This window comes from Caenorhabditis briggsae, assembly GCF_000004555.2.
Source record: "Caenorhabditis briggsae complete genome, chrV, whole genome shotgun sequence".
NCBI lineage: Eukaryota > Metazoa > Nematoda > Chromadorea > Rhabditida > Rhabditidae > Caenorhabditis > Caenorhabditis briggsae.
Genome location: NC_013488.2, coordinates 10,078,659 through 10,101,140, shown reverse-complemented (window position 1 = coordinate 10,101,140; position 22,482 = coordinate 10,078,659). Strand labels below are relative to the sequence as shown.

Here is a 22,482-nt window from a genome sequence, read left to right as displayed (position 1 = left end):
CGCCTCTAGCGTTTATATATAAGGAAGATAAACAAAAATAATCAGAGAAAAAACTCTGTCTCAACATTTCAGATTCTCAGTTTACAGAATGCATCTACTTCTGAAAAAAAACGAAATAATTTCCACTTGAGTTCATTTTCTAAGTAACGTACTCAAATTCCAAAACAAGTCCTTTCAGGTTGTTGTTCATCTGGATTACACTCAATAAATATTAAAATTTACCATAAACTAATAGAAAGCCACCTTTTACTTTCAACTCAAAAATCTCAATTTCTATAGAAGATAACAAAAAACCTGTTTACTGATAAATTTTTTTTCATAATACCACCAACGTTTTGTCAGTTGACATATACTTATTTGATATAATCAAGTCCAGCCAGTAAATCAAAGTGAATAAGGCATAACCCTCGGGGCACTCTCTAGTTTTTTCCCTCCCATCCTCTTTGCTTTTTCCCAAGTCTTTACAGTTGTCATCCGCGGATTTTTTGATTCTCATGTTTAGAATCACATTTCCGACAGTATTCCTAACATTACATTTTCATTTCCACAATCATTTCAACACGTCATATACTTTTGTATTCTAGACTCTTCTCGTTTGATAATGAAGAAGAAGTCTCTGCATACATGGGTTTGATTTGATTTCGAGCAAAAAAAGACGAGTAGGAAAACAAAAAGTACGAGAAGACTCTGACGACGTAATGCAATGATACTTTGGTTGATTTTGTTTGTACATTCATCCGTTGCTTCTTTTTATTCGCATGATTAACGGCAGCTTCATGCCTTCTTGCAACTTCACTGCTTTGCATGATTCACCATTGAGATTTCTTTGATATTTATTATTTTCTGCAGAAATGTGGCAGTTATCAACCACAAAAAACATCGGAATTCAGTTAGATCGGTTACACACCTTTTTAGATAGTATTATCATTTGTTATTGTACAAATTCTCCAAATTTAATAATATAACCGATAATATAGGATTTTTTTTTGTAACGTCACCTAAGATATAGAATTTCATTCGGCCTCCAACTTGAAGGCTTCAAGTATACCCTATTTCCTCAGCATACTCAAATAATTTGAGGTGCTTACACCACCTCTCACTTCGCATAAAAGTCATCATATCCCCAATTCGACGATTTCCGATGCTCTACCTCCGCAAAAAATGTATGCACATCTCTAAAGACTTTGTAGAAAGAATATCATTTGCATTTGATTTTTATTATTTTCTCTTCCTGACAACTTTCAGTTTCAGCTTTTTACAAAAAGAAGGAAAAGTTGACGTTTCCATTTTATACCCACAAGGAAGCAGCTGAAAGTGTTTCGATAGGTTTCGATTTATTTTTAGATAGGAATGGAAAAATCCGTATAGAATCTCTCGCTCTCAATTTCTGAAGCTGTCACCACCAGAAGCAGACGTTTTGGAAAATTGAAGAGGCGGAGTTTCGGGGGGGAGAGGAGAAGATTGATGTCACTTCGTCTTCTGCCCCAAATCTGATGGTTGTATGGAGGTCCTTTTTATTTCATTTGGAGCTGAGAAGCACGTCATCTGTCCTCTATAGAATCTTGTCCTATCAAATCAGTTTTTTTCTAATTCAGAAATGCTTCTATCCGAATCTTAAAATATTAATAATCCCATTTCAGACTGCCACCCGTACTTCAAGTTTTTCATTTCGTTTCTATATTTACTCATCATCATTATAAGATTGTGTACCTATTTTAGTGGACACAAGAAGACTCTATTTCGATTTTTCTTCTCTAGAACACCTTCAAAAACATCCTAGAATATTCTCGGATGATGTAAATGAAATTCGAGATAAGAAACATCTGTATTGGATACAAAATGCCATTTTCTATAATTCGATTTATTTATTCCCGACAACAACATGTTTCTTTTGTTCTGCAAGTAGGTTTTAGGACACTTAAAACATGATGATGTGGGTGGAGAAAAAAAATAGTATAGTTGAGCATTTGGATGTTTTTCCATAAAGTAATGCTTTTTTTCTCTTCAGCCTAAAAAAACTAATGAGACCAAAAAGATACCGAGATCACAGGGTTCAGAGGCTAGCTCATAGATATAAAGCTGCGCTACCGTAATCCAAGAACACAGAACTTTCAAAGGCATTTGTCAAACGAGCGTTTTTCAAATGCTTCTGCCAATTTGGTAAGGGGGGTGCAATAGGGTAAAACAAATTTAGGGATCTTTCGTACCGCTTTGAAATTTTTTACTTTTTTTCCAAATATGTCCTTCTTTACATCACCTCGGCTAGAAGATCAGGGAGGCATTATGAGTTTTCCAAGAGCTCGTTAGAACTCATTAAAAACGCTCCAGTTATTTTTGGCTCATGACTCTTTATATTTTTTCTCAGAACCCGGCACAACTTATTCAGTTGATATTTCACCAGCTAGCTCAAAAAGAAAATAACAACTGGATATCATTCAAGATTTAGTGTAGAACAAATGAAAACCAAAATTTCCTACGCGTGTCAATGAGAGATTTGTCTATCTGTGCAACCGTCTGTGCATTCTGAATCACCCTTTTCTTCTTCCTCTTCCTTTTTTCACCTCCTTTGTTTCGTTTTTCCTTTCAAAAGTACGTCACAGATAGTGGTGACAATTTTCATGCTCTCATTAGTTTCAGTCATGCTAATTAATCAGTTTTGTCAGGTCATTCGTTCTGAGAAGCAATGACAAAAAATCGAACTCATATCTTCATTTTTCCTTTTTTCTAAAGGAGTAGATTGATATATTGTGTTTTCGAAATAAAGTTATGAATAATTGTTCGTTTCCCAGAACTTTTATTCGCAGATGAAGCTGAATATGTTCTAGCATTTTTATATAAATTGGCTCATAGTTACTTCTGAGATTCTTCTTTTGAAAATTACACGTCATATTGTGCAGCTTCTTGCTCACCCCGACTGGTTAAGTACTATACAAACCTACACATTTCATGTAATTGGCATAGTTAGGACATTCAGAAATGCCACTGTCTCTTACATCTCTCCCTTTTGCTCCTGCTATTATCATCTGTTTTTCTGAGAGTGGATATTGAAAATAGCCACGAATAGTTTTGATTGAATCCCCATCTTCTCTTTTTCCTTTTTTCTCATTTCAACTCTTCAAGTTCATCTTATTCTTCTCTTTTTTTTCTCTTTTTTTTCTATTTTTGTTCCTTTTAGGTACCCCTAAACGTCCGCCCAGCACGTCCGTTTCTTCACAGTCAGTGATGCAAAAGACAATGATCGCCGCTCTTCTTCTCGTCATCGTTGCCGTCTCCGATATTGGTGAGTAACAAATAAATCAGACAAATTCGAAATCAATTTGGAATTTTAGTAAATGCCGCCCCACAACCACCCACTTCATGCGCCATTGACGAGCGCGCCCAGATCCCATGTGTCTGCTGTAAGAAGGATTGTTGGTATTCCATCGCAGCGGTTTGTTCAAGAATCTTCAAGCAGACGGAACGAAGCCTAATTATCAATTTCAGGCTGCCACACACGAGCTTGGACACATGCCAGGAGAAGCTGGAGAACGTGAAGCCATGGCCACATTGAGACTGATCCGCGCATGCATGATTGCTGAATGTGCTCAAGTCTGCTCTGCTTCGCCATTCTGAACACCATTCTACCTAGTAAATTATTGATTCCTGACACTGATTCTCTTGAAGATCTCTCTCAAAAATTTGAAAATCATTCTCTCATTCCTTTTTTCTTTTTCTATCATTCACACAACCCATTTAGAAATTTTACTAGAAAAACAAACAAAACAATGTTGAAAAATTCTCATTATTTGATAAACAAAGATTCTCTCTGAAATTCCCTTCAAAAGATACTCACCCATAACTTTTGAGTTCGGTATATGGCGGCACGTCTGGAATAAAGTTATACACTTGTAAAACAATAATAAAGTTTTGGTGTTGTTGATTTATGTTTCATGATACAAAAGTATTTGGGAGGTAGCCAGGGATGAGCAGAATACCTACTTTTTTATAAATCGAAAATTGAAAAAAAAAGATCGAAAAAGCGTTTCCTCTCCGAGAAGGGCTTGAAAGGCCAATTTTCGTGAAAGCAATAGATTTTCATGAATATTGAACGAGAATTCATCGAATTTCAGGAAAAACAGACTGGAAAGATTTAAAACCATACTTACAGAATCAGGGCTCGGCCCGGCGGGCCCGGGTTTTCCAATTTTGAAAAAAATTTTTGAAAGTTCAGAAATTTTTTCAAATTTTTTTTCAAACAGAAAACATTTCTTCCAAAAATCCGTGCCGAGACGGGCCGGGCCGGGCCCTGAAATTTTTGGAAACAGCCCGGCCTGTTGCAAGTATGTTTGAAACCCGCCTCTAATTGAAGGGCCCATGTGTACAATAGAAGGGTCCTTCGTATGTACCTTGGCACAATGAAGAAGAAAGAAAATATATCTTTCACAATTAAGTGCAACCCTTACACTTTTCTGAACAATTTCCCTTTTTCATCAACTCCTGAATAGCTTTCCGTTTGACCTAATTATAGCCTCAAACCGGTCAAATCCGAAAAAAATTCCACAAAAATTGTTCACGGTCAATAAAGTGTAAGTGCAACCGATCGTTAGTCGATACCTTCATCTCGAATGTTTATCTTTATCCTCACTTTTTACGGCAGTCCGATTTTTTTTCCTGTTATCTTTTCCGTTTTGTTAAATCCATAAAACAAATGCGATGACAAACCGAATTGAGACATTTTATAGACGACGTTCCGCCTTTCTCTTTTTCTCGAAAACTTTCTGCATATAAAACCGGAACTGGACGGCACTTCTTTCATTAACAAATTTGGATCTTCTTCTTTCATTCGTATAAAATCGGATTACCACTTACCATTACTCCTTCTCTACTATTCTATTTACCTAAATTCCATCGAAGATGTTGTTTTCTTCGAAACCGACCACAACTAGTCAGATTTTGATAGGCTCTTTGACCACATCGTGCATCATATTTTTGATTTCCATCTCAGCAATTGCTTTCATCCTTCAAGATGTCACTTCACTTTTTGGAGAGTTAGAAGTGGAAATGTCGAAATTAAAGGTACACAGATCATGGTAGATAGAAGAAGAAATAATCCGAAATTCAGTATGATACAAGAATCGCCTGGTCTGACATACAATTTTTCATCAGAGACGTTGCTCAAGTCGACAGAATCAGAAGAGAAATCATGCAACAGAAAGCCGACTATACGGGATATCGTAAGAAAAAACTTAAAATGAATTCAGAATTAGATGGCGTATATTTCAGAAGCTCAAGTAACTGTTTCTGATTTTGCAAACGATGGATCTGGAGAGTTCCCTGATGAGATTCTTACCCTCCAAAGAAGCGAACCCATGATGCCAAGCTTCGGGCCCAATTGTGCGTGTTCCTCATCTCAATCGTGTCCTCCTGGTCCACCTGGTCCACTAGGAGAACAAGGGATCGATGGGGATGATGGAATTGATGGAGTAGATGGATACGATGGATTTGATGCACATTCAAGCATTCCAGCTGTAAGCTAAAAACTGATCCCATTACCTAGTGGATATTTTCAGAGACCTTCGAAAGCTCCATTCACTTGCCCTCGTGGTCCACCTGGTGACTCTGGGCCAGAAGGACCACGTGGTAAACGAGGACTTCGTGGTCCTCGAGGACGTCCTGGAAGGCCAGGAATCAATGGAAATCCAGGATTCCCTGGTGATATTGGTGCTCCTGGACAACCTGGACCAGATGGAATCGTTGGAGAAAGAGGTGTGAATGGTGTGGATGGAGTTATCTATATACCGAGACAAGGTGTGAAAGGAGCTATGGGTCAACCTGGAAATGAGGGTCAGCCTGGAAAGAAGGGAAAACCAGGATTGCTGGGAAGAGAAGGAGTTCAAGGATATGAGGGAATGAATGGATTGAGAGGAATCGAAGGAATTGGAGGACCAGTTGGACCTCCAGGACCGCAGGGGAAACCCGGAGCAGATGCGGCGGTGAGTAGTTTCGAAGAACTAGATGCTACCAATGATCACATTACAACAAAAACTATTTTTAGAAACACATATTTTGAACTGTAAAAAACAAAAACAGCAAACTGGAGGACTTGTGTTCATTTCTCTGTAACTCCACTGAAAACTTTGAAAAAGTATCATTGAACTTCTAAAAGTTGTTTCCGAAATTCTAGTAAATATTGTAAAATCTGTGATAGAGGGGTCCTCACAAGTTTGAGCTCAATTTTCTCAAGTCCTTTGCAAGATATCAAAAATGTATCAACTGACAAAACACTTCAGATATCGATGAACAATTTATCAGTGGACAACGTTCTTATATTTTTGACAGGAACCGAAAAAAAAGTGGCTCAAAGTTTAAAGTTAGTGAGCCTTCTATTACAGGTTTACGGTATTTTTTGAACCACCTAAAAACAATCGTCTCATGTGACATTTCTTTAAACGTGTTTACGCAAATGTGTCGACACTCCCTGTGATGCGTCTGTATTTTTGGATCGCCAATCAAATCTTTAATTTCTTAATTTCAGTACTGTCAATGTCCGAATCGTGGAGACTCAGAAGTTAAGGAATACGTTATTCAGGGCTCCGGAGACTCCGTTCCACCACTGTTACATTGATCTTTGTTTGTAGTCTCGTGTGCTTTGATCTAATAAAACTAATAAATGGTTTGACCTAAATACCACGTGGCCATGTGACTTCTTTTTATCTCTTTCTGTCTCTCTCTCTCTCTCTCTCTCTCTCTCTCTCTCTCTCTCTCGTGAGAAAAAAAAGACTTTGAAATGTTTCAGCTAGATCGAGTGCAATGGCGTGATAAGTTCGGAGGGGCATCACATGCCCGGTGTGTTTCTTTTCGTTTGGTTTATTTCCCTTCGGGTTGTCTGCAGCCTGCGTCTCCTAAAAACTATCCTCTCCTTCCCGTCGACCAAACATTGTGTCATTCGTTCTTCTTTTTCTTTCCTTCACTCATTCACTAGTTGGCCCCCACCCAGGCTTTTCTATCTCTTCTTCCTCCCCCTTCACTTTTTTAGTGTTTTTTGTGTTCTCTGGTCTAACATGCCCCGTCAACGACGTCAAGGAATCGTATACGATGTTCGTGAGCAAGGAACTGCCCGTCTCATATTTGATGAAAACCGTACTAAATTTGATGTAAGGAATTGGATCACATTTTGATATTTTCCCAATAGAAACATTTTCAGGGAGTCCTTGACACAATCTCTGGCGAGACGATGTTGGTCCGTGGTCGTGTGACGTCATCAGCTGATCTCGCTAGTACCTCAGCCACTGCTGATGGAAGTATCGTAATGGATGTAGATGTTGGTAAGTTTTCGTTCTTGTTATTATTAGAAAGAAAAGAATGGAAAAAATCGAAAAGACAAACAAGTTGTATTTTAGTGGACGGAGAAGAAGGATCTGCATTCCATGTGACTGGTGTCAAGGTTTTTGTCGATGATGAGCATGCCGCAATCGACTCAACAGCCATCAAGTTCGAGGCACTCGATCGGTTGATTGGCATGAAGTGAGTAGTTTTGATATTTGATGTGACAATTTGAACTATGCGTGGTTTTGGACAAATTAGAAAGGATAGTATGTAATACGATACCCCTGATCTCTTCGTGTGACCAATTCCGGACCGACATGGGCCGGCTGATAACTCGCTTCAACATTGGAATTATGGGCAAACAACATACCAGATGATAGAGCTAGTCAGTCTCTACAACCTTTAATGAAACTCGACCGGCTTCAAAATCGGTATTACGGTCTGCGCCATCATTTTTAGCCAAACCACCGATTTTTCCCGGCCCGGCTATAAAATGTCGGCTCGCACCAAGCTACTGATTTAAATGCTGGTCCATTTGTTCTATGAGTTGTAGACTTTGCCGCGCTCTATCCTCCGGTATGCTGTTTTGCTACACTAACGCATCTAGAAGTTTATCTTGAAATTTGATGCAGATTCCAACCAAACTATAAAAAATTCAGAGCAGCTGTCGAAATCCAACAACACATTAGCCCAGAAATCGCCGATGACTCGAAGGAAGTATTCGTAGGAAAAATGCAGATCCATCTTCTCACATCGCACCGTCCATCCCCATCGACACGACGTGAATCTATTTGTGCTGAGAACAACGATATTAAAATTTTGGAGGTGTCAGATGATTTCTTGTCTTAAATTTTTCAACTTAATCGGCATCGGGTCGTTCTTTCTTCGGTTTCATTTTTCCTTTCCATTTGGTTAGTTTTTGTCGGATAGTTGTTTCATTTTTGTCTTTCTCTAATTTGTAAATTTTAATACTTTTTCAAAATATAAACGATTCATTTTTCAGCAAAATTTTATATTGAATGAATCAGTCGCTCAAACCGCAAAGGAATCCAGGTTGAGGCAGATCACAGCTGAAATTTTGAATTTTCAAAAAAGCTAGAAAATAATTATTGTCTTTCTTACTTTTTGTCATCAATGTATCCAACGTTTTCATGGACATTCATAACAACACAATCCTCTGGAGCTCCATTACTTATAATTCCATTCGGTGCACCGATTTTTACATCCCATTGAGTGAACATGAAGTTGCCGGTTGTGTGTTGATCGTCCCACTCGAAATACTGTTAGAACTGATTATCTCTATGATTTTTACTGGGTTCTCTTACTCCTTGTTCCTTCTTACAATTAATGGATCTACTGATTTCTGCTGGAGTCTGGTAACAATTGGCCTTGCGACGAGCTCCGATCCACATATATCCTGGATTCTCCGTAATCACTTGTTTTGCTTTCACTGAAATGTTCAACTCTTTTGTTATTCTTTTCTGGTTCACTCACTTTTCAGCCATGCTTGCTCCTCAACGTTCGCAACTCCATGAACTCTTGAGTTGTATTGCTTGCGACAAATGTTTTGAGCTTCAAGATAAGTGGCATTCTGATGGAAGATTCGAAGACAGATTCGAGCTGCTGGTGGACGGACAAACGTTTTCCAGCCTGGTGGACATTTTCCTTGCCCTGAAAAAATCCAAATAATATTCAGATATGAAAGCCCCATAACATACAAAGATTGCATTTGGTTTCCTCAGCAAAACCACACTGAAATAGAGTCACTAGGACGAGAATTACTGAAATGAAATGAACCATTTCAGGAAACAGTACATATTGCGGAGGCACTCGGATCTTATATACGATAAATGAGAGTAATAAAGTGGTATATTACTTCTTTTATGAGCAATGAAGAAACAAGTGAGTTATGGTAGTTTTATGATATTCGATGTCACCTGTTTGTGATTTCTGATTTTTCGAAAAGAAAGGAAATCCGAGGATTTTTCATTGGGATAACTCACAACTATGAATACCGTAAAAACTGTAATAAAACGGCACCTGTAGTAGAACACCTCTCAAATACAACGCCATCCTTATGGAGTGCTTAAATATATACCTAATGGTAGCAAAACCGGGTTTTTTGATTGATTCACAGAGTAGCTGTGCAATCTAAAGATTTCACACTGTTTGAATATATTTCTACACTTCTAATCGAATATGAAACCAAATTTTGTTACCGCGCATCATCCCCAAATGTCACATGGTGTACCCATTTGGAATGTTGCTCAGGTGTTTAAAATTGTTTTGTAACTATCTATAATGGAAAGAGATTCCGGATTTTTCCGAAGTTAATTTTAATCCTGATTCTGTTTTCCAGATTTCGTGAAATTTGAGTTTGTGCGGACACCGAATTCCAGATTCTGAATGAATCATTTTATTACTCCGAGTCATTCTCTCAAAAAAGCCATCTCTGATAATGACAAAAAAAGTAGTTTGATCGAGGAACTTATCAATAGAAAAAATTGGTCGTCATCAATGGTCTGAAGGTTAAAAAACGATATTTTTGTTTCTCAAATTTGCATCATTGCATTAGTTTTCTGACATTTAAAAACTCTTTATAAAGCTCGTTCTGAATTCAAAATGTAACTGATTAGTTTTCAATTTCCTTTATTCTCTTCATTTTCGCTGAAATACAATGCCATCAATTTGGAGCAAAATCAAAGAGTACTGGCAATGGTTCCTTTGGGGTAAAACACCTTACAATCAATTAAGTGATGAGATGAAAAGAGATGCAAGAAGTAACGGGAATTTAGATTTACTGAATAAAAAAATGTGTGTGTGTTTCAGGAGATCTTTACTGTAGACTTTTCGTGATTGCCAATGCACCATACTTTGCAACAGTTTATGGAACATTCACCTTCAGCATGTAAGTGAATATAAAAAGTGTTTCTATTTGTTTTTGACAATTTTCAGGGCAGTGGCTACAAAAATGGGAGATATTTTGATAACAAGAGTTCCAGAAAAAGGTACAACCTAATTTTAACTGCCAAAATCAAAATCTATTTTTCAGAAAGTTGTCGAAAAAGCGTGGGTGGAATGTGTTTTGCTGTGTATATAGTTTTGCATGTTATAACCATGGGTGCTGGATTTATGTACATTACTGTTCCATATTACATGTACATTTTTAATTCTCTCTACTCTTTTGGAACTTCATTGTACTTACGGTTTCAATAAAAATTTCCTCTCTCTTTTTTTGCAAAACAACCTCCACATGTTTATTTTTCAACTACACTGTGTAGACACCAAAGTCCACCTGAAACAGAAAATAAAAATGACATGATTTCTTATCGTTTCCAGTTTGGCACTTTCGATCGCAAAAAAGTTAGTTCGCATTTTCATCGTTTCGATTTTTGTCCTAACTTCAAAATGGAAGAAGCTTTTAAAGTTGTAAAGGATCATTTCACTCCGATTTTCTTGAAACCTCTGAAGTTTCGAGATATGACCAAAGAGCAGAAAAATGAAGCGTTAAGTGAGTTTTAAACTGGAAGAATGAAATTTCAAAAATTTGAATTCAGGAGATGCAACTGCTCGAGTTATATTCATCTTGCTCTTGCCTTATATTCTTTCAATCCTGATATCTTTTTCCATTGGAGTGTAAGTATCAAAAATCAGTTAATTACTGCAAAACATTTATTGTAGATCTTCCATGATTTTGCTGAATGAGATCATTGCTAAACTGTTGGGATCTTACGGTAATTTCTTTGAGCTTGAACTACCGTAAACACTCTAAATTAATACCATTCACTATTTTTTAGACAAGTGATTGTCTTGAAAAGTTGTGAACTGTTAAAATACCTAAATATATAGTTCTTGAATATTCTTTCAAATTTTCGCAAGAAATCAACAAATGCTAACATAATAACTCATTTAGAAACCAAAATTGGATCATTTTCAACTAGTATCCCCATTTAAACGTTGTTTTCAGCCAAATCTGCAACAAAAATTATTAGGTGAATCGCGGATGTCTTTTTGGTGTGGCATTTAACTGGAAGAGGAAACTATGTTTTTCAAATGACAGATAACGTTTTATACCTTGTATTAGAGTGTTTACAGTATACTTTTTTCCAGACTAACAAGTTGAATTTTCACTTCCAGATTCAAAAAAGCTTCTCCGGAGGGGATGCGTTGTCCTCAGTGGATCAATTATTCTGGGTTCATGTCTTCTATTATCTACAATGCGAATTGTTCCCTTCATATATCAGTTTTTGTTTTCGATTATCGGATTTTATTGAGTTAGAGCCCAGCTATCTTCTAAAATATCCAATTCAAACTGTACAAAATATAAACTATTACTCTCGTTTTTTGAAAATTAAGTGACGTCTGAAAAGCTGAAGAACTCAACCGAAATTTTTCCCTTCCCACAAATTATTTCCAGTGAAAAAAATTTTTTCGTTGAACATGCAATTCATTTATTAAACAGATTAGATAAATAATTTAAGTAATTTAAGAGCAATACCCGAATATTGTAAAACAGTCACAGCAATAAAATATCGACAGATCAGATTACAAGTATCATTTAAGCTCATTGAGCTTTTCGAAATAGGTTTCAATTCCACGTCGTACTTCGTTTAGGTTGATATCCATCATGTGAGCGTATAAGCAGAAAACAATTATAACTAGAAGAATGGCACGATGAACTTTTCGACCCCATTGCGACTTTTTTACGACTGGAGCGAGCCACAAAGTAGAATATAGCTGAATTGGTCCGAAAACGAGAGCAAAAGCGGTGGCCACGAAACAGATGACGTTGAACGGCATGGAAAAGTCTGGCACTGGCAGAAGAACTAGAATGGCGTTGGAGTGAATTGAATAGGAGAATTGGCTCTTTTCAACGAATACACTGGAGGCAGGAATGTGCATACCGTGATTCGCATCTGGTGGATACTGTTCAAGTCTGAAAGTTATTATTATTTAGAAATCTGAAAATCCAGGATCCCAACCTCAAAAGATGTTTATCGAATGGAATGATGAGTTCGCATGTCTGTCCAGCAGAAAGGCTCATTTTATATTGAAGTAGTGTTGGAGCTTCTGATCCTTTGCTATTCTTGAGAACTTTCACAATTGTAGGATTGCCTCCTTTATCACACTTCCAATGTATGCGACTGTATCTCAAATGAACATAACATGGTATAATCTGTGTCACTTGGATCTTGGAAGCTGAATAGTCGTTAGTGATGTGTACAGTGAGCATTCCATGTTGTTGCTCAAATCCTCCTTGTGATGACCATGCTTTTACAACAGATCTTTTCTGGGCAATTGCGGCAGTAGGAATCGATACGTCGAATGGATCTGCACCGCTAATTGCTGTCAGGTTTCTGATATCAGTTGTTGTGATTTCTCCAGATGGTCCGATGATATCAATCTGACTGCTACGAGCAATTTTACATTGTGATCCGAGCTTCCGATCGAAAACATCAGCAAATGACCAAGGACGTTGTCCTTTTTGTGATGGATTTCGCGTCACTACAGTTACTCCGACTTCCATTTTCGCTTCACATTGAATCTTTTCACACTGTTGTTCTATAACAAGATGGGACGAATGATACACAGAGTTGTAAAGTTTAGAAGGATGGAGGAGCGTACTGAGACCATTCTGAAATTTAAAAACGTTTGATTTTGACTTATAGTTTCCTATTAATTACCTCTTTGCAGGCTAGTAGTTTCCGCAGTCTTGTCAAGTTTTCTGTACATGTTGTTTCTCCACTAAGAACTCCATATCTTTTTAATATATTTCGTTTCTGATTTTTGTGATTTTCCAGTACAACGAAGTCGGGAGCAGTGACAACTTTGATGTGTGATATTGAAGTACACAAAACTCCATTCAATGCTTCTACGAGAAACTTCATTCGTTCATTTGCGTCTTTTTCTCCATCCGCTTCAAATTCAGCGAAAACTTGTGCTCCGGCAGGAGCTGATGGCTGAGGTGGAAGACCCCATTCGTCAAGGTTCCATCGTCCATGCGCCATTGTGACTGTTAATTTATGAACGGTGTATCGATTGAGAAGCTCTTGAATGATGCGAGGGAATGTGAGGAAATCGTTGACTTCTGCAATGTTTGATTCAACAGACGTCACATAGATGGATTCAAACCTGTCCGAGAATCGAATCTTCTATCCGAGTTGAATCTGAAGTCGACCCGAAGCTCATTATTACGAACTGGCGTTAAAGTAACTTTTTCGTCGAAATGTTCAATCAGTCCATAAGCAAACGATACTAATACCAGTAGAGACCCTATTAGTTCCCGCATTTCTACAAATGGATAAAGCCCTGTTGTTGTTTTCTCATATGTTAGATAAACATAAAACGAAAGACACGTGGTGTTAGAACTGCAGTAGTTGAACATTGGCAAAGTTTTAAAGATTCATGATAATTGAATTCAAGCACAAAAAGAGATCTAGGTTTTGGCGAATTAAAAAAAAAGGCAGACATAGGAGAGCAAATGAACATTTAAACTAGAATTTCTAAATACATGAAAATTAAAAAAAAAACACTCGTTTCAACATAAGCAGGTACATATTTACGATTGAATTAGGTATGGAACTGGAAATTTGATTACGATAGAAGTGATGAGGACAGAAGAATGGACAGATTTCAATCCATGAACCGATTAGGGTAGAAAAGAAGTCCTTCGATCGAGTCGTCACGACATATTTGACCAGATTCTTCGGCAGCTAACAATCTGAAATTTCGAAATAGTAGCTGCGAGTTTTGACTGAAATTAAGCGAACCTTTCTCTTGCTAAAATGACAGTAATCCCTAGTGACTCGGCTAGTTCGTTGGCTGATGCTCTTTCCAGTTTCGAAACAAACTCTAGCGTTTGGGCTACAGTACTCTCCATAGATGCTGATTTCAATTGAACAACAAGAACTCCCGATGGAAATCTGTGCAATTCCAATGGAGAGTTGATGCGGCTCAGTGCACCACAAGCATTCATCACATCTTCCGGTGATAATAATTCCATTCCTCGAGCCCGATTTATTCTACAGTACACTTCTGGCAGTGCACACATTCCTCCGTTTTCTTTGATATGTTGATAAAGCACATCGGTGATTTCTTTGGCAAGACTCTGGAAGTACTCGGAGTCCGATCCAACGAATGTTGATTTGGTGACCGGGTCAGAAACTCCGAGCGATAGAAGATATGATTTAAATTGAACTGTCTCGTCCTCGCTGATTTCTCCTTTTCGTGACCTAACTTTCTCCGAAATACTTTTTGAAATCGCAACCATTTCCCTTGCTGTTTCCATAAGTTTCGACATATCATCAAATGCCTGTGTGATGGTCTCATGTGTCTTCTGATGGTTCTCGGCCAGTCTTCTTTCGATTCCAGATATTCCCACCGAGCGTAGATTGCTGCTAGCGCGAGACTGAAAATAATATAACTTTTAAAAATTAGAACAAGATTTAAAAACCTACACCACTTGAACTGGAACCGGAACTCGACCTTTGCCATGTTTTTCTTCTGACTGCATCCTCATATTTTTTGAAAAACTGAAATAAGCTAATTGAACTGATATTCTCTCGTCTGATTTCTTCTTTGAAAACTTACATCATCTTCTCCTCCATGGCGGAATACTAATCGAATCGTATCGTATTGACTTGAGTTAACTGGTCCAACACTTCCAGGTTTAGGTTTTTCGAGTCTCACAACGACTTTTCCTCCTTTACTGAACATGGATTTGTGATGTTTCTCCATTGAAATCACTAATGAATGATGAAGGACAAGTCGGCGGTCAGGATCCGACGAATCTGCCCATATAATGCGTTGCATAGTCAATGAAACCGTACCTTGCTCAAATTGAGTCTGTAAGAAGTCGAGCGTTAGTCTCAAAGGATGAGCTGCAAATTGCAGCCAGAAATCGAACTCACCTGTTTTAAATCACCCTCGTAGATACCCACATGTCCAGCTTGACAGAGCAGTTCTTCGGTGCTCTCTCCAGGTGTGTACCACGTCAAACGGTTCATCTGTGCCTTCTGAAATAAGACTGAATCAATATCAAAAGTGAATGTCAAATATTGGAAAATGACGCATTTAACAGCCGCAGCGCAGTGCGACCAAAACGAGAATGATGCTTCCTCTGTCATGTCGACAGGGCGCGCTTGTACAGCAATTAACAATAGGAACTGGAAAAAAGCAGGAATCGGATAAAAACGATGTGGAAAATAATACTGACTCATTAATAACTGCCTGTGATAACAATATAACATTTCAGCGTTGTAACCAGAGAGATGACAGAGTCTATTCAACATAACGATTAATGTGCTGAAGTACTAAATAGTCAACCTAAAAATATTTCCAAGAAGAGTAGAAAAAAAAATGAATTCAAACTTTTAGTTTGAAGCAAAATAGCCGACGAGAAGCGGTGGCAGCGGCTGTCGCGGCAGCTCAAAAAAAAAGAAGTGTCTGCGTCTTTCCAATTCATGTATTTTGACGGTCCCCTAGGCTTGCAGCACATACTCAACGACAAAAAACGAGGGAAATTGATTTAGGTGGCACAATGACATGAAAAAGGAGCACACACAAGCGAAGAAATAGAAAAGGACCATTGGAAGAGAAGGAAAGGTGGAGGAGGCGAAAAGAAGAGAGATAAAGAAAAGTTGGGAGGAACCGGGACCTTCAAGGAAGAGGAAAAGAGGGCTCTTCACTCCGGGCGGCTCCTCCAACTCTTTCTTTTTCACTCCCTCTTCAGTTGAATTGAAAGTGAAACGAGCGAAAAGAAGACCCAGATGGTAATAGACACAGAGTTGAGCGCTCTTTGTGCACTTCGAAGCTTCGAAAAAAATTTGAACAGGATTAAGTGACGTAATCAGGTTTATATAGTACATAATTTCAAATTAATCGAATGTAAACACAATGTAAAAGAATTAGTTTTGAGCGACAGCTATGGCTTTTGCCTTCCATTCTTCCTTCTGATCCTTACTAAGTGCGCGGAACGTTTGAATACAGTACTTTGAAAAATCGGCTTCTTCTCCCTCATACTCGAATTGCAGATTACTCTTCGTTTCAGCCAACCACATTTCGTATGGGCTCACACTGTAAAAATTTCAATTCAAAATTTACAAAAAAGAAACAAAATAATTACGTTTTCTTTCGCGGTTCCTCTACATCGTTTTGGGAACCAACCCCATTTTCCTTTTCATTCGATTTGTGAAGCTTCTCGCTCACTTGCTTTGGCTTGATTACTTTTTGTTCATCTGAGGGGGTAACGCTGGAACCAAATTTCAGTTTAGCCTGCTTGCGTGCTGTAGGGTTAGAAGAAATAGCAGCCGGTTCATTCTCACGAGTACGCTTCCGTTGGTCGGTTGAAACTGTCTCTAGTTGATCGAAAATAGACATCGATGCTTGTGTTGAAGACGTTGACTCAATTCCAAATGACTTTTCAGTACCTTTCGCAAATGGATTTTTCGCAAGTCTTTCCAATGGTTGAACTGGCTGTGATGAAATGGAGATATCCAAATTTGAGTTGTATCGAGATGAAATATCTTCTCGGTTGTCATCGTTTCCCTCCTCATCTCTGTCTTCCTCCTCTTCTAATGGGCTTGGAGCCTTGCGCAACTTCCTAGGAGCCAACGCGATTCTCTTTGTCGGCCGAATCTCTTCTACCGCTTTGCGGTCATCGTCGACTTCGGTCATTTGCCGTCCGATTTCAGCGACCTTTTCAGCGAGAGCCACCTTCTTACACTTGCTGGCATAGTTGCACAAGCTCTGTATCGTTTTCGAAGAACCTGAGGAGACGAGCGCGGCAACCTCTGCCGCTTGGCCATCTGAATTTGTCTTGGTCAGCAAAGCAAAGAGCTTCACAATTGTTGCCGTCAACTTTTTTGTCTCATCACTGCTTCGATCTTCATTACGTTCCAGAATAGCATCTGCGAGTGATAGTTCGTTGAGGAATAAATTATGTTCCATTTCGGTTCTGACACTCTCGGGTTGACAGAATGGTACTTTCCATTCGGTTGTGGTTGGTGCGTTCACTCCGTTGACAATTGGATATTTAGAACCACGACAGTAGATGTAGCGGAATTCTTTTGTAGTCATGACAATGGGGAATATTCCATCAGATGGATTGCGAAGAATAGAAGAGCCTTGGAAAACTGGGACCCACAAACCCGGAGCAGACAGAACATGAACGTTGCACGCCGAGTCCATGATAGCCAGTTTTCCTTGGTTTGAATAAGATAACCAGTCAAGTTGTTCACCCGTTTCGACTGGAATGTCCATTCGTGTAACAGCTCCTGTGGTGCCATTTGTTCTAGATTCCTTATACCAGCTTTTCTGATCGAGGGAATACTCCACAACTTCGAATTTCCATTGTGGCGTTTTCTTCTGTTCGTAAAATTCAGATCCAGAGACCGACGCGATAGCCACTCGATTTTCGAAACAAGCAGCAGTGAGAATGGGAGACGAATGAGTGAAAATTTGTCTTTGGATTCCTCCAATTGTGAAAACTCGAATATTCCGTTTCTTCGTAAGTACGACGACTTGACTACTGGAACAAAGAACATCGACACAACCATCTCCACGAGGTAAGGTCATAGACCACCGTTGACTATCGAATGCTTGAATTGGAATGACATGGAGGACACTCGTTCCTTTCTTCTCTTTCACATCCGCATCTGTTTCTAGATCCTCGATTTCATCGTTCAACTTGTCAAGATCCTTCTCTTTCCTTCTACTTTCAAGACTAGCCAATGCAACGACTTTCAATGCAATATCAGCGAGCTCGTATTCCAAGTCGAAGTTATCAATGTGAATATCACCATGAATATTTTTGTCGTGGAATTCAATCTGGAAATAATTTGAAATTAGTTGCTAACATAAATGAAAAATATACATCAATGGTTGAAACTTTATTCGCTTCATTAACATAACTGCGAACGATTCCAGCTCGATTATATTTCAGAAACCGTTGCGTTGCATTTGGATCAACTGGCGAACTATTGCACACGAATCGTTCCGGAATGAGAATTTTTCTAGGGGCTGGTGGTTCTGCATACATCGCTAGCATTGGGTCAACTGTATTCTCTTGTTTCATATCTAGTCGCACATCTTCTGGCTCTCCGACCTTGAAACCAAACTCTTCAAGACCGCCGATGTCTTGATTTTCGAAGTTGTACTGTCGCTTGATGGCACCAATGTCAGAAGACACTGAAAGGGAAACGTTGAATTTCAGGTTTGGTTCTGAAATAAAATAATGTCTTACATCGAGTTTCCTCATCTTCATCGTCCATAGCTTCGTCATTGAATAAAGAATCCTTTTTCAATGCGGTTCTGTTCAAAATGATTGAATCATCATCGTCATCACTCTCATTTGCTGTTACTCCTTGATCCAATTTATCTGTAGAAAACCCGTCAGTATCTCCTCCGGATGTGTTTAGCACGCAAATCCCCCGCTGAAAAAATGTTTGAGAAAATGCTAGATAATTCGAAGGTACTCACATTTGAATCAGCAATAATCAATTGGTTCTGTGAGAATGGAGAGAATTCGATTGAGGTGATGATAGTGACACCAGGAGCATTTCGTTTGAACTGGTTATCACTTAGAAGCTCTCTGAAAACTACTGTGTGATGAAGAATAAAGTATTGTTTCGTACAAATCGGAACAGTCCCAAACTGCAACATGGTTGTCCATAGTTGAGCCGGCCAGGTACTTTCCACACGCGGATACAGCCGATACGGAGAAAGTCGTGGAGACACGATCTTTCAGCCAATAGGATCCAGCCGCTTGCCAACCGTTGCGTCCATATGACTTGATGCAGTCTTTGGATGGAACGAATAACCAATTACCATTCTTAGACCACGACATCTCGATGCGGGGCTTGGACACACTGGAAAAGTAAAAACCGATAACGGTATGATCGAATAGAACCGCGTTCTTACTCAATTGTTTCGAATTTCGGAAATGCGTTAGTAATGGTGTGTACAATCGAAAAAGATTCAATGTCAATAATGGTAACGATCCCATCAACTGTAGAGACTGCGATGAACTCATTCCTGGGATCGAGCTTGACGCATAACACTTCCGCCTCAAGGCTTCTTGTTTTCAACTCAGCATCAGCGTCCTTCAAGCTGATGCATTTTACGGCATAGTCACTGGACCCTCCAACAACGTTCTCCTCGTTTGCATCTACAGCCGTAACATCCATTTGAAACTCGAGTGGACCAGAAATCTCGGCTTCGTCGAAGTTTCCGTTTTTTGCTCTTCCAACCATTTGTTGTTCAGATCCCATAATGAAATCCACTTTTCGGTACCCGAAACAAATGTTTTCTCCATACCATGTGATAGAAGACGTGGTTGCATCAGGAATTTCGATAATTGTTGGCTTTTCGTCAGACAGTAACGACTTCTTATCGAATCTCAGAACATTTCTCTCCGCGTCGCAAACATAAACCTAAATGATGATCACTTCATAACGATGGCTGTCTAGATTCTTACATGTTCCTTATTGGTCCCAGAAGAATCAATGCATATTTTTTGAAGGCCAATATTTTCCAGGTTCTTAATGTTAGTGAAGCTCATCTGTAACTTATTTTCATTAAGAACATCGAAGCGAACATCAAAAAAAGCACGAAATTAAGCTTATACCGTAAGACCTCTAATAGAACGACACCCGGATCGTCCACTTTGAGCCTATATATCTCATTTTCTGTGAAAGATATCAAAAAGTGGCTAACTAATAAAATGTTGCTGATATCCTGATGAACGGCTAACTAGTAAAATGTTGCTGATATCCTGATGAACATTTTACTAGTTAACCACTTTTTGATATCTTTCAAAAGAAGTGAGATATATAGGCTCAAAGTGGACGATCCGGGTGTCGTTCTATTAGAGGTTTTACGGTAGTTACTCATGATTTGAATGCATGAAAAGGTTAAATTTTTAAAAACCACACACTTTCTTTTGTCATGAATAACCCAAACTGAATAGAATTTGCCTCAAAGTTTTTTCAAGGCGAAAAAGTGTTTTTTAGGATTTGATTATTTGAACACATACTATTGGCGCCAAAATGAGCAGAATTGTTGGCGCTGCAACTGTGGACGAAAGTACTGCGTAGCGCCCCTATGCTTAATACACTGGCTGCGTGCCAGGGGCACACACGAAGCGCTTTCAGTTGATTTTTCTTCCAACGAACATCACTTTTTTCAAGCGCCTCTATCGCGAGCGTCGCTTCTCTAGATTCCCCGACTCGTTGGTGATATCATGACCGGAGTAAGTTAATTTTCATTCAACCAATTTTAAGCACGTTTTGATCGTTCTTAGATTCAAAACAGTGAGAATCGTCCGGAATTTAGGCCAGATCGAATTTCAAAATTTTGCATCAGATTGAGCTCAATTTTATTTTGCAGAAACTGTATGGAAACAAAGACAACTTCAGAACCCAAAAGGTTCTGATCGCTGCCAAGCTTGGTAACAAGACTGTCACTCTTGCCGGAGACGCCGCTCCAGCTGACAAGTTCCCACTCGGAGTTGTACGTTTTAATTTATTTAGATGTCAGTACTTTGACCTGAGAACTATCAAAATTCAGATTTTCAGACACCAGCCTTCGAAGGTGATGCTCTTCTCTTCGGAGCTGAGTCTATTGGACTTCACCTGACTGGAACTTCCGCCAACGCCGAAACTGTTCAATGGCTCCAATTCGCCGAGGGTTATCTTCTCCCAGCTGTTCTTGGATACGTTCTCCCATCCGTGTCAGCCGCTAACTTCGATAAGAAAACTGTTGAGCAATACAAGAATGAACTCAACGGACAACTCCAAGTCCTCGACCGCGTTCTCGTCAAGAAGACCTACTTGGTCGGAGAGCGTCTCTCTCTTGCCGATGTCTCGGTTGCTCTTGATCTCCTTCCAGCGTTCCAAGTAAGTTAACATAATGCTTTTTAAAAATGATTCGTATTGTTTTTCAGTACGTTCTCGATGCCTCCGCTAGAAAGTCGATCGTCAACGTCACTCGTTGGTTCAGAACCGTTGTCAGCCAGCCAGCCGTTAAGGAGGTTCTTGGAGATGTTGCCCTTGCCACCTCAGTTGCTCAATTCAATCGTGAGTATCGCCTCGTGTCAAATGTGACATTGTTTCACTGCGAAGTCAGCAGGCTAATCATCCGGTTAGCAGGCGTTACAGTGGTGAAATAGCAAGAAATTTGCATCCCGTTATTTGCTTGAGACAGTTTTTGTTTCTGCTCTTTTCGGCGCGTTTTTCATGGGACTGAGAGTTGGAGATTAAGCACTGTTCGTTTACAGGATCTTCCTGATGTCAATCCTTAGTCACCTTAGTTTATGTCCCACACAGTCTACAATTAGATAATAATCAACATTTAGAAAATTAAGTTGGTTGATGGGGATTTATATTATTTCAGAAGCCAAGTTCAACGAACTCAGCGCTAAGGTTGCCAAGTCGGCTCCAAAGGCTGAAAAGCCGAAGAAGGAGGCTAAGCGAGCCGCCGCTCCAGCTCCAGCTGATGACGACGAACCAAAGGAGGAGAAATCTAAGGATCCATTCGCTGACATGCCAAAGGGAACCTTCGTTTTGGATAACTTCAAGAGGTCGTACTCCAACGAAGACACTGCCACCAAGGCCATCCCACACTTTTGGGAGAACTTCGATGCCGATACCTGGTCGATCTGGAAGTGTGAATACAAGTATCCAGAGGATCTCACTCTTGCTTTCATGAGCTGCAATCTCATCAATGGAATGTACCAGAGACTCGAGAAGCTCAAGAAGAACGCCTTCGCATCCATGATCTTGTTCGGAACTGATAACAACTCAACCATTTCCGGAATCTGGGTGTGGAAGGGAGACAAGCTCGCTTTCGAACTCAGCCCAGACTGGCAGGTTAGTTGATGTAGAAGCTGCGAAGATAACCGAAGAGTAGTCATTTGTATATGTTTCTTATATGTACAGAGTTACACTCTTCGAATATCAGTGCTTCTTCTCGTTGGAGTTGTTTGATTTATGAGCAATTACCTCTATTCTGAAAGCAACAATTTTCAGGTTGACTACGAATCTTACACCTGGACTAAGCTCGACCCTAAGTCCGAGGCCACCAAGAAGGAGGTCAACGAGTACCTCATGTGGGAGGGAGACTTCGGAGGAAAGAAATTCAATCAAGGAAAGATCTTCAAATAAACTGGTGTTTCCATAC

The 22,482-nt window shown here is 39.3% G+C and overlaps 10 protein-coding genes across 10 annotated transcripts; 6 read left to right on the top strand and 4 right to left on the bottom strand.

The window, feature by feature from the left end:
- Window positions 1-3,234: 3,234 nt before the first annotated feature.
- On the top strand, window positions 3,235-3,612 carry CBG23057 (the record flags this gene model as incomplete). The annotated part of the gene is made up of 3 exons (XM_002636359.1): window positions 3,235-3,280; window positions 3,330-3,430; window positions 3,484-3,612. 3 exons carry the CDS (start codon window positions 3,235-3,237, stop codon window positions 3,610-3,612), a joined length of 276 nt encoding a protein of 91 aa, XP_002636405.1.
- A 1,281-nt stretch (window positions 3,613-4,893) lies between these two features.
- On the top strand, window positions 4,894-6,604 carry Cbr-col-153 (the record flags this gene model as incomplete). The annotated part of the gene is made up of 5 exons (XM_002636360.1): window positions 4,894-5,055; window positions 5,102-5,213; window positions 5,263-5,507; window positions 5,550-5,972; window positions 6,515-6,604. 5 exons carry the CDS (start codon window positions 4,894-4,896, stop codon window positions 6,602-6,604), a joined length of 1,032 nt encoding a protein of 343 aa, XP_002636406.1.
- Window positions 6,605-7,040: 436 nt separating this feature from the next.
- On the top strand, window positions 7,041-8,154 carry CBG23059 (the record flags this gene model as incomplete). The annotated part of the gene is made up of 4 exons (XM_002636361.1): window positions 7,041-7,133; window positions 7,184-7,304; window positions 7,380-7,503; window positions 7,965-8,154. 4 exons carry the CDS (start codon window positions 7,041-7,043, stop codon window positions 8,152-8,154), a joined length of 528 nt encoding a protein of 175 aa, XP_002636407.1.
- A 175-nt stretch (window positions 8,155-8,329) lies between these two features.
- On the bottom strand, window positions 8,330-9,105 carry Cbr-clec-221 (the record flags this gene model as incomplete). The annotated part of the gene is made up of 5 exons (XM_045237566.1): window positions 8,330-8,375; window positions 8,428-8,576; window positions 8,631-8,755; window positions 8,800-8,976; window positions 9,024-9,105. The coding sequence occupies 5 exons, from the start codon at window positions 9,103-9,105 to the stop codon at window positions 8,330-8,332; spliced, it is 579 nt and encodes a 192-aa protein (XP_045097840.1).
- Window positions 9,106-9,982: 877 nt separating this feature from the next.
- On the top strand, window positions 9,983-10,521 carry CBG23061 (the record flags this gene model as incomplete). The annotated part of the gene is made up of 4 exons (XM_002636363.1): window positions 9,983-10,085; window positions 10,135-10,213; window positions 10,261-10,313; window positions 10,358-10,521. The coding sequence occupies 4 exons, from the start codon at window positions 9,983-9,985 to the stop codon at window positions 10,519-10,521; spliced, it is 399 nt and encodes a 132-aa protein (XP_002636409.1).
- A 192-nt stretch (window positions 10,522-10,713) lies between these two features.
- On the top strand, window positions 10,714-11,579 carry CBG27067 (the record flags this gene model as incomplete). The annotated part of the gene is made up of 4 exons (XM_045237564.1): window positions 10,714-10,816; window positions 10,863-10,941; window positions 10,987-11,039; window positions 11,443-11,579. 4 exons carry the CDS (start codon window positions 10,714-10,716, stop codon window positions 11,577-11,579), a joined length of 372 nt encoding a protein of 123 aa, XP_045100618.1.
- A 280-nt stretch (window positions 11,580-11,859) lies between these two features.
- On the bottom strand, window positions 11,860-13,594 carry CBG23063 (the record flags this gene model as incomplete). Its single annotated transcript, XM_045237563.1, has 4 exons — window positions 11,860-12,241; window positions 12,288-12,940; window positions 12,990-13,454; window positions 13,484-13,594. 4 exons carry the CDS (start codon window positions 13,592-13,594, stop codon window positions 11,860-11,862), a joined length of 1,611 nt encoding a protein of 536 aa, XP_045097839.1.
- A 344-nt stretch (window positions 13,595-13,938) lies between these two features.
- Window positions 13,939-15,311, bottom strand: Cbr-vps-36 (the record flags this gene model as incomplete). The annotated part of the gene is made up of 5 exons (XM_002636365.2): window positions 13,939-14,026; window positions 14,076-14,713; window positions 14,763-14,837; window positions 14,896-15,150; window positions 15,216-15,311. The coding sequence occupies 5 exons, from the start codon at window positions 15,309-15,311 to the stop codon at window positions 13,939-13,941; spliced, it is 1,152 nt and encodes a 383-aa protein (XP_002636411.2).
- A 900-nt stretch (window positions 15,312-16,211) lies between these two features.
- On the bottom strand, window positions 16,212-19,864 carry CBG23065 (the record flags this gene model as incomplete). The annotated part of the gene is made up of 8 exons (XM_002636366.1): window positions 16,212-16,380; window positions 16,430-18,132; window positions 18,179-18,492; window positions 18,548-18,737; window positions 18,784-18,895; window positions 18,939-19,172; window positions 19,225-19,736; window positions 19,781-19,864. The coding sequence occupies 8 exons, from the start codon at window positions 19,862-19,864 to the stop codon at window positions 16,212-16,214; spliced, it is 3,318 nt and encodes a 1,105-aa protein (XP_002636412.1).
- Window positions 19,865-20,545: 681 nt separating this feature from the next.
- Cbr-eef-1G lies at window positions 20,546-22,466 on the top strand (the record flags this gene model as incomplete). The annotated part of the gene is made up of 6 exons (XM_002636367.1): window positions 20,546-20,554; window positions 20,692-20,814; window positions 20,880-21,200; window positions 21,248-21,380; window positions 21,697-22,172; window positions 22,332-22,466. 6 exons carry the CDS (start codon window positions 20,546-20,548, stop codon window positions 22,464-22,466), a joined length of 1,197 nt encoding a protein of 398 aa, XP_002636413.1.
- Between the last annotated feature and the right edge of the window lie 16 nt (window positions 22,467-22,482).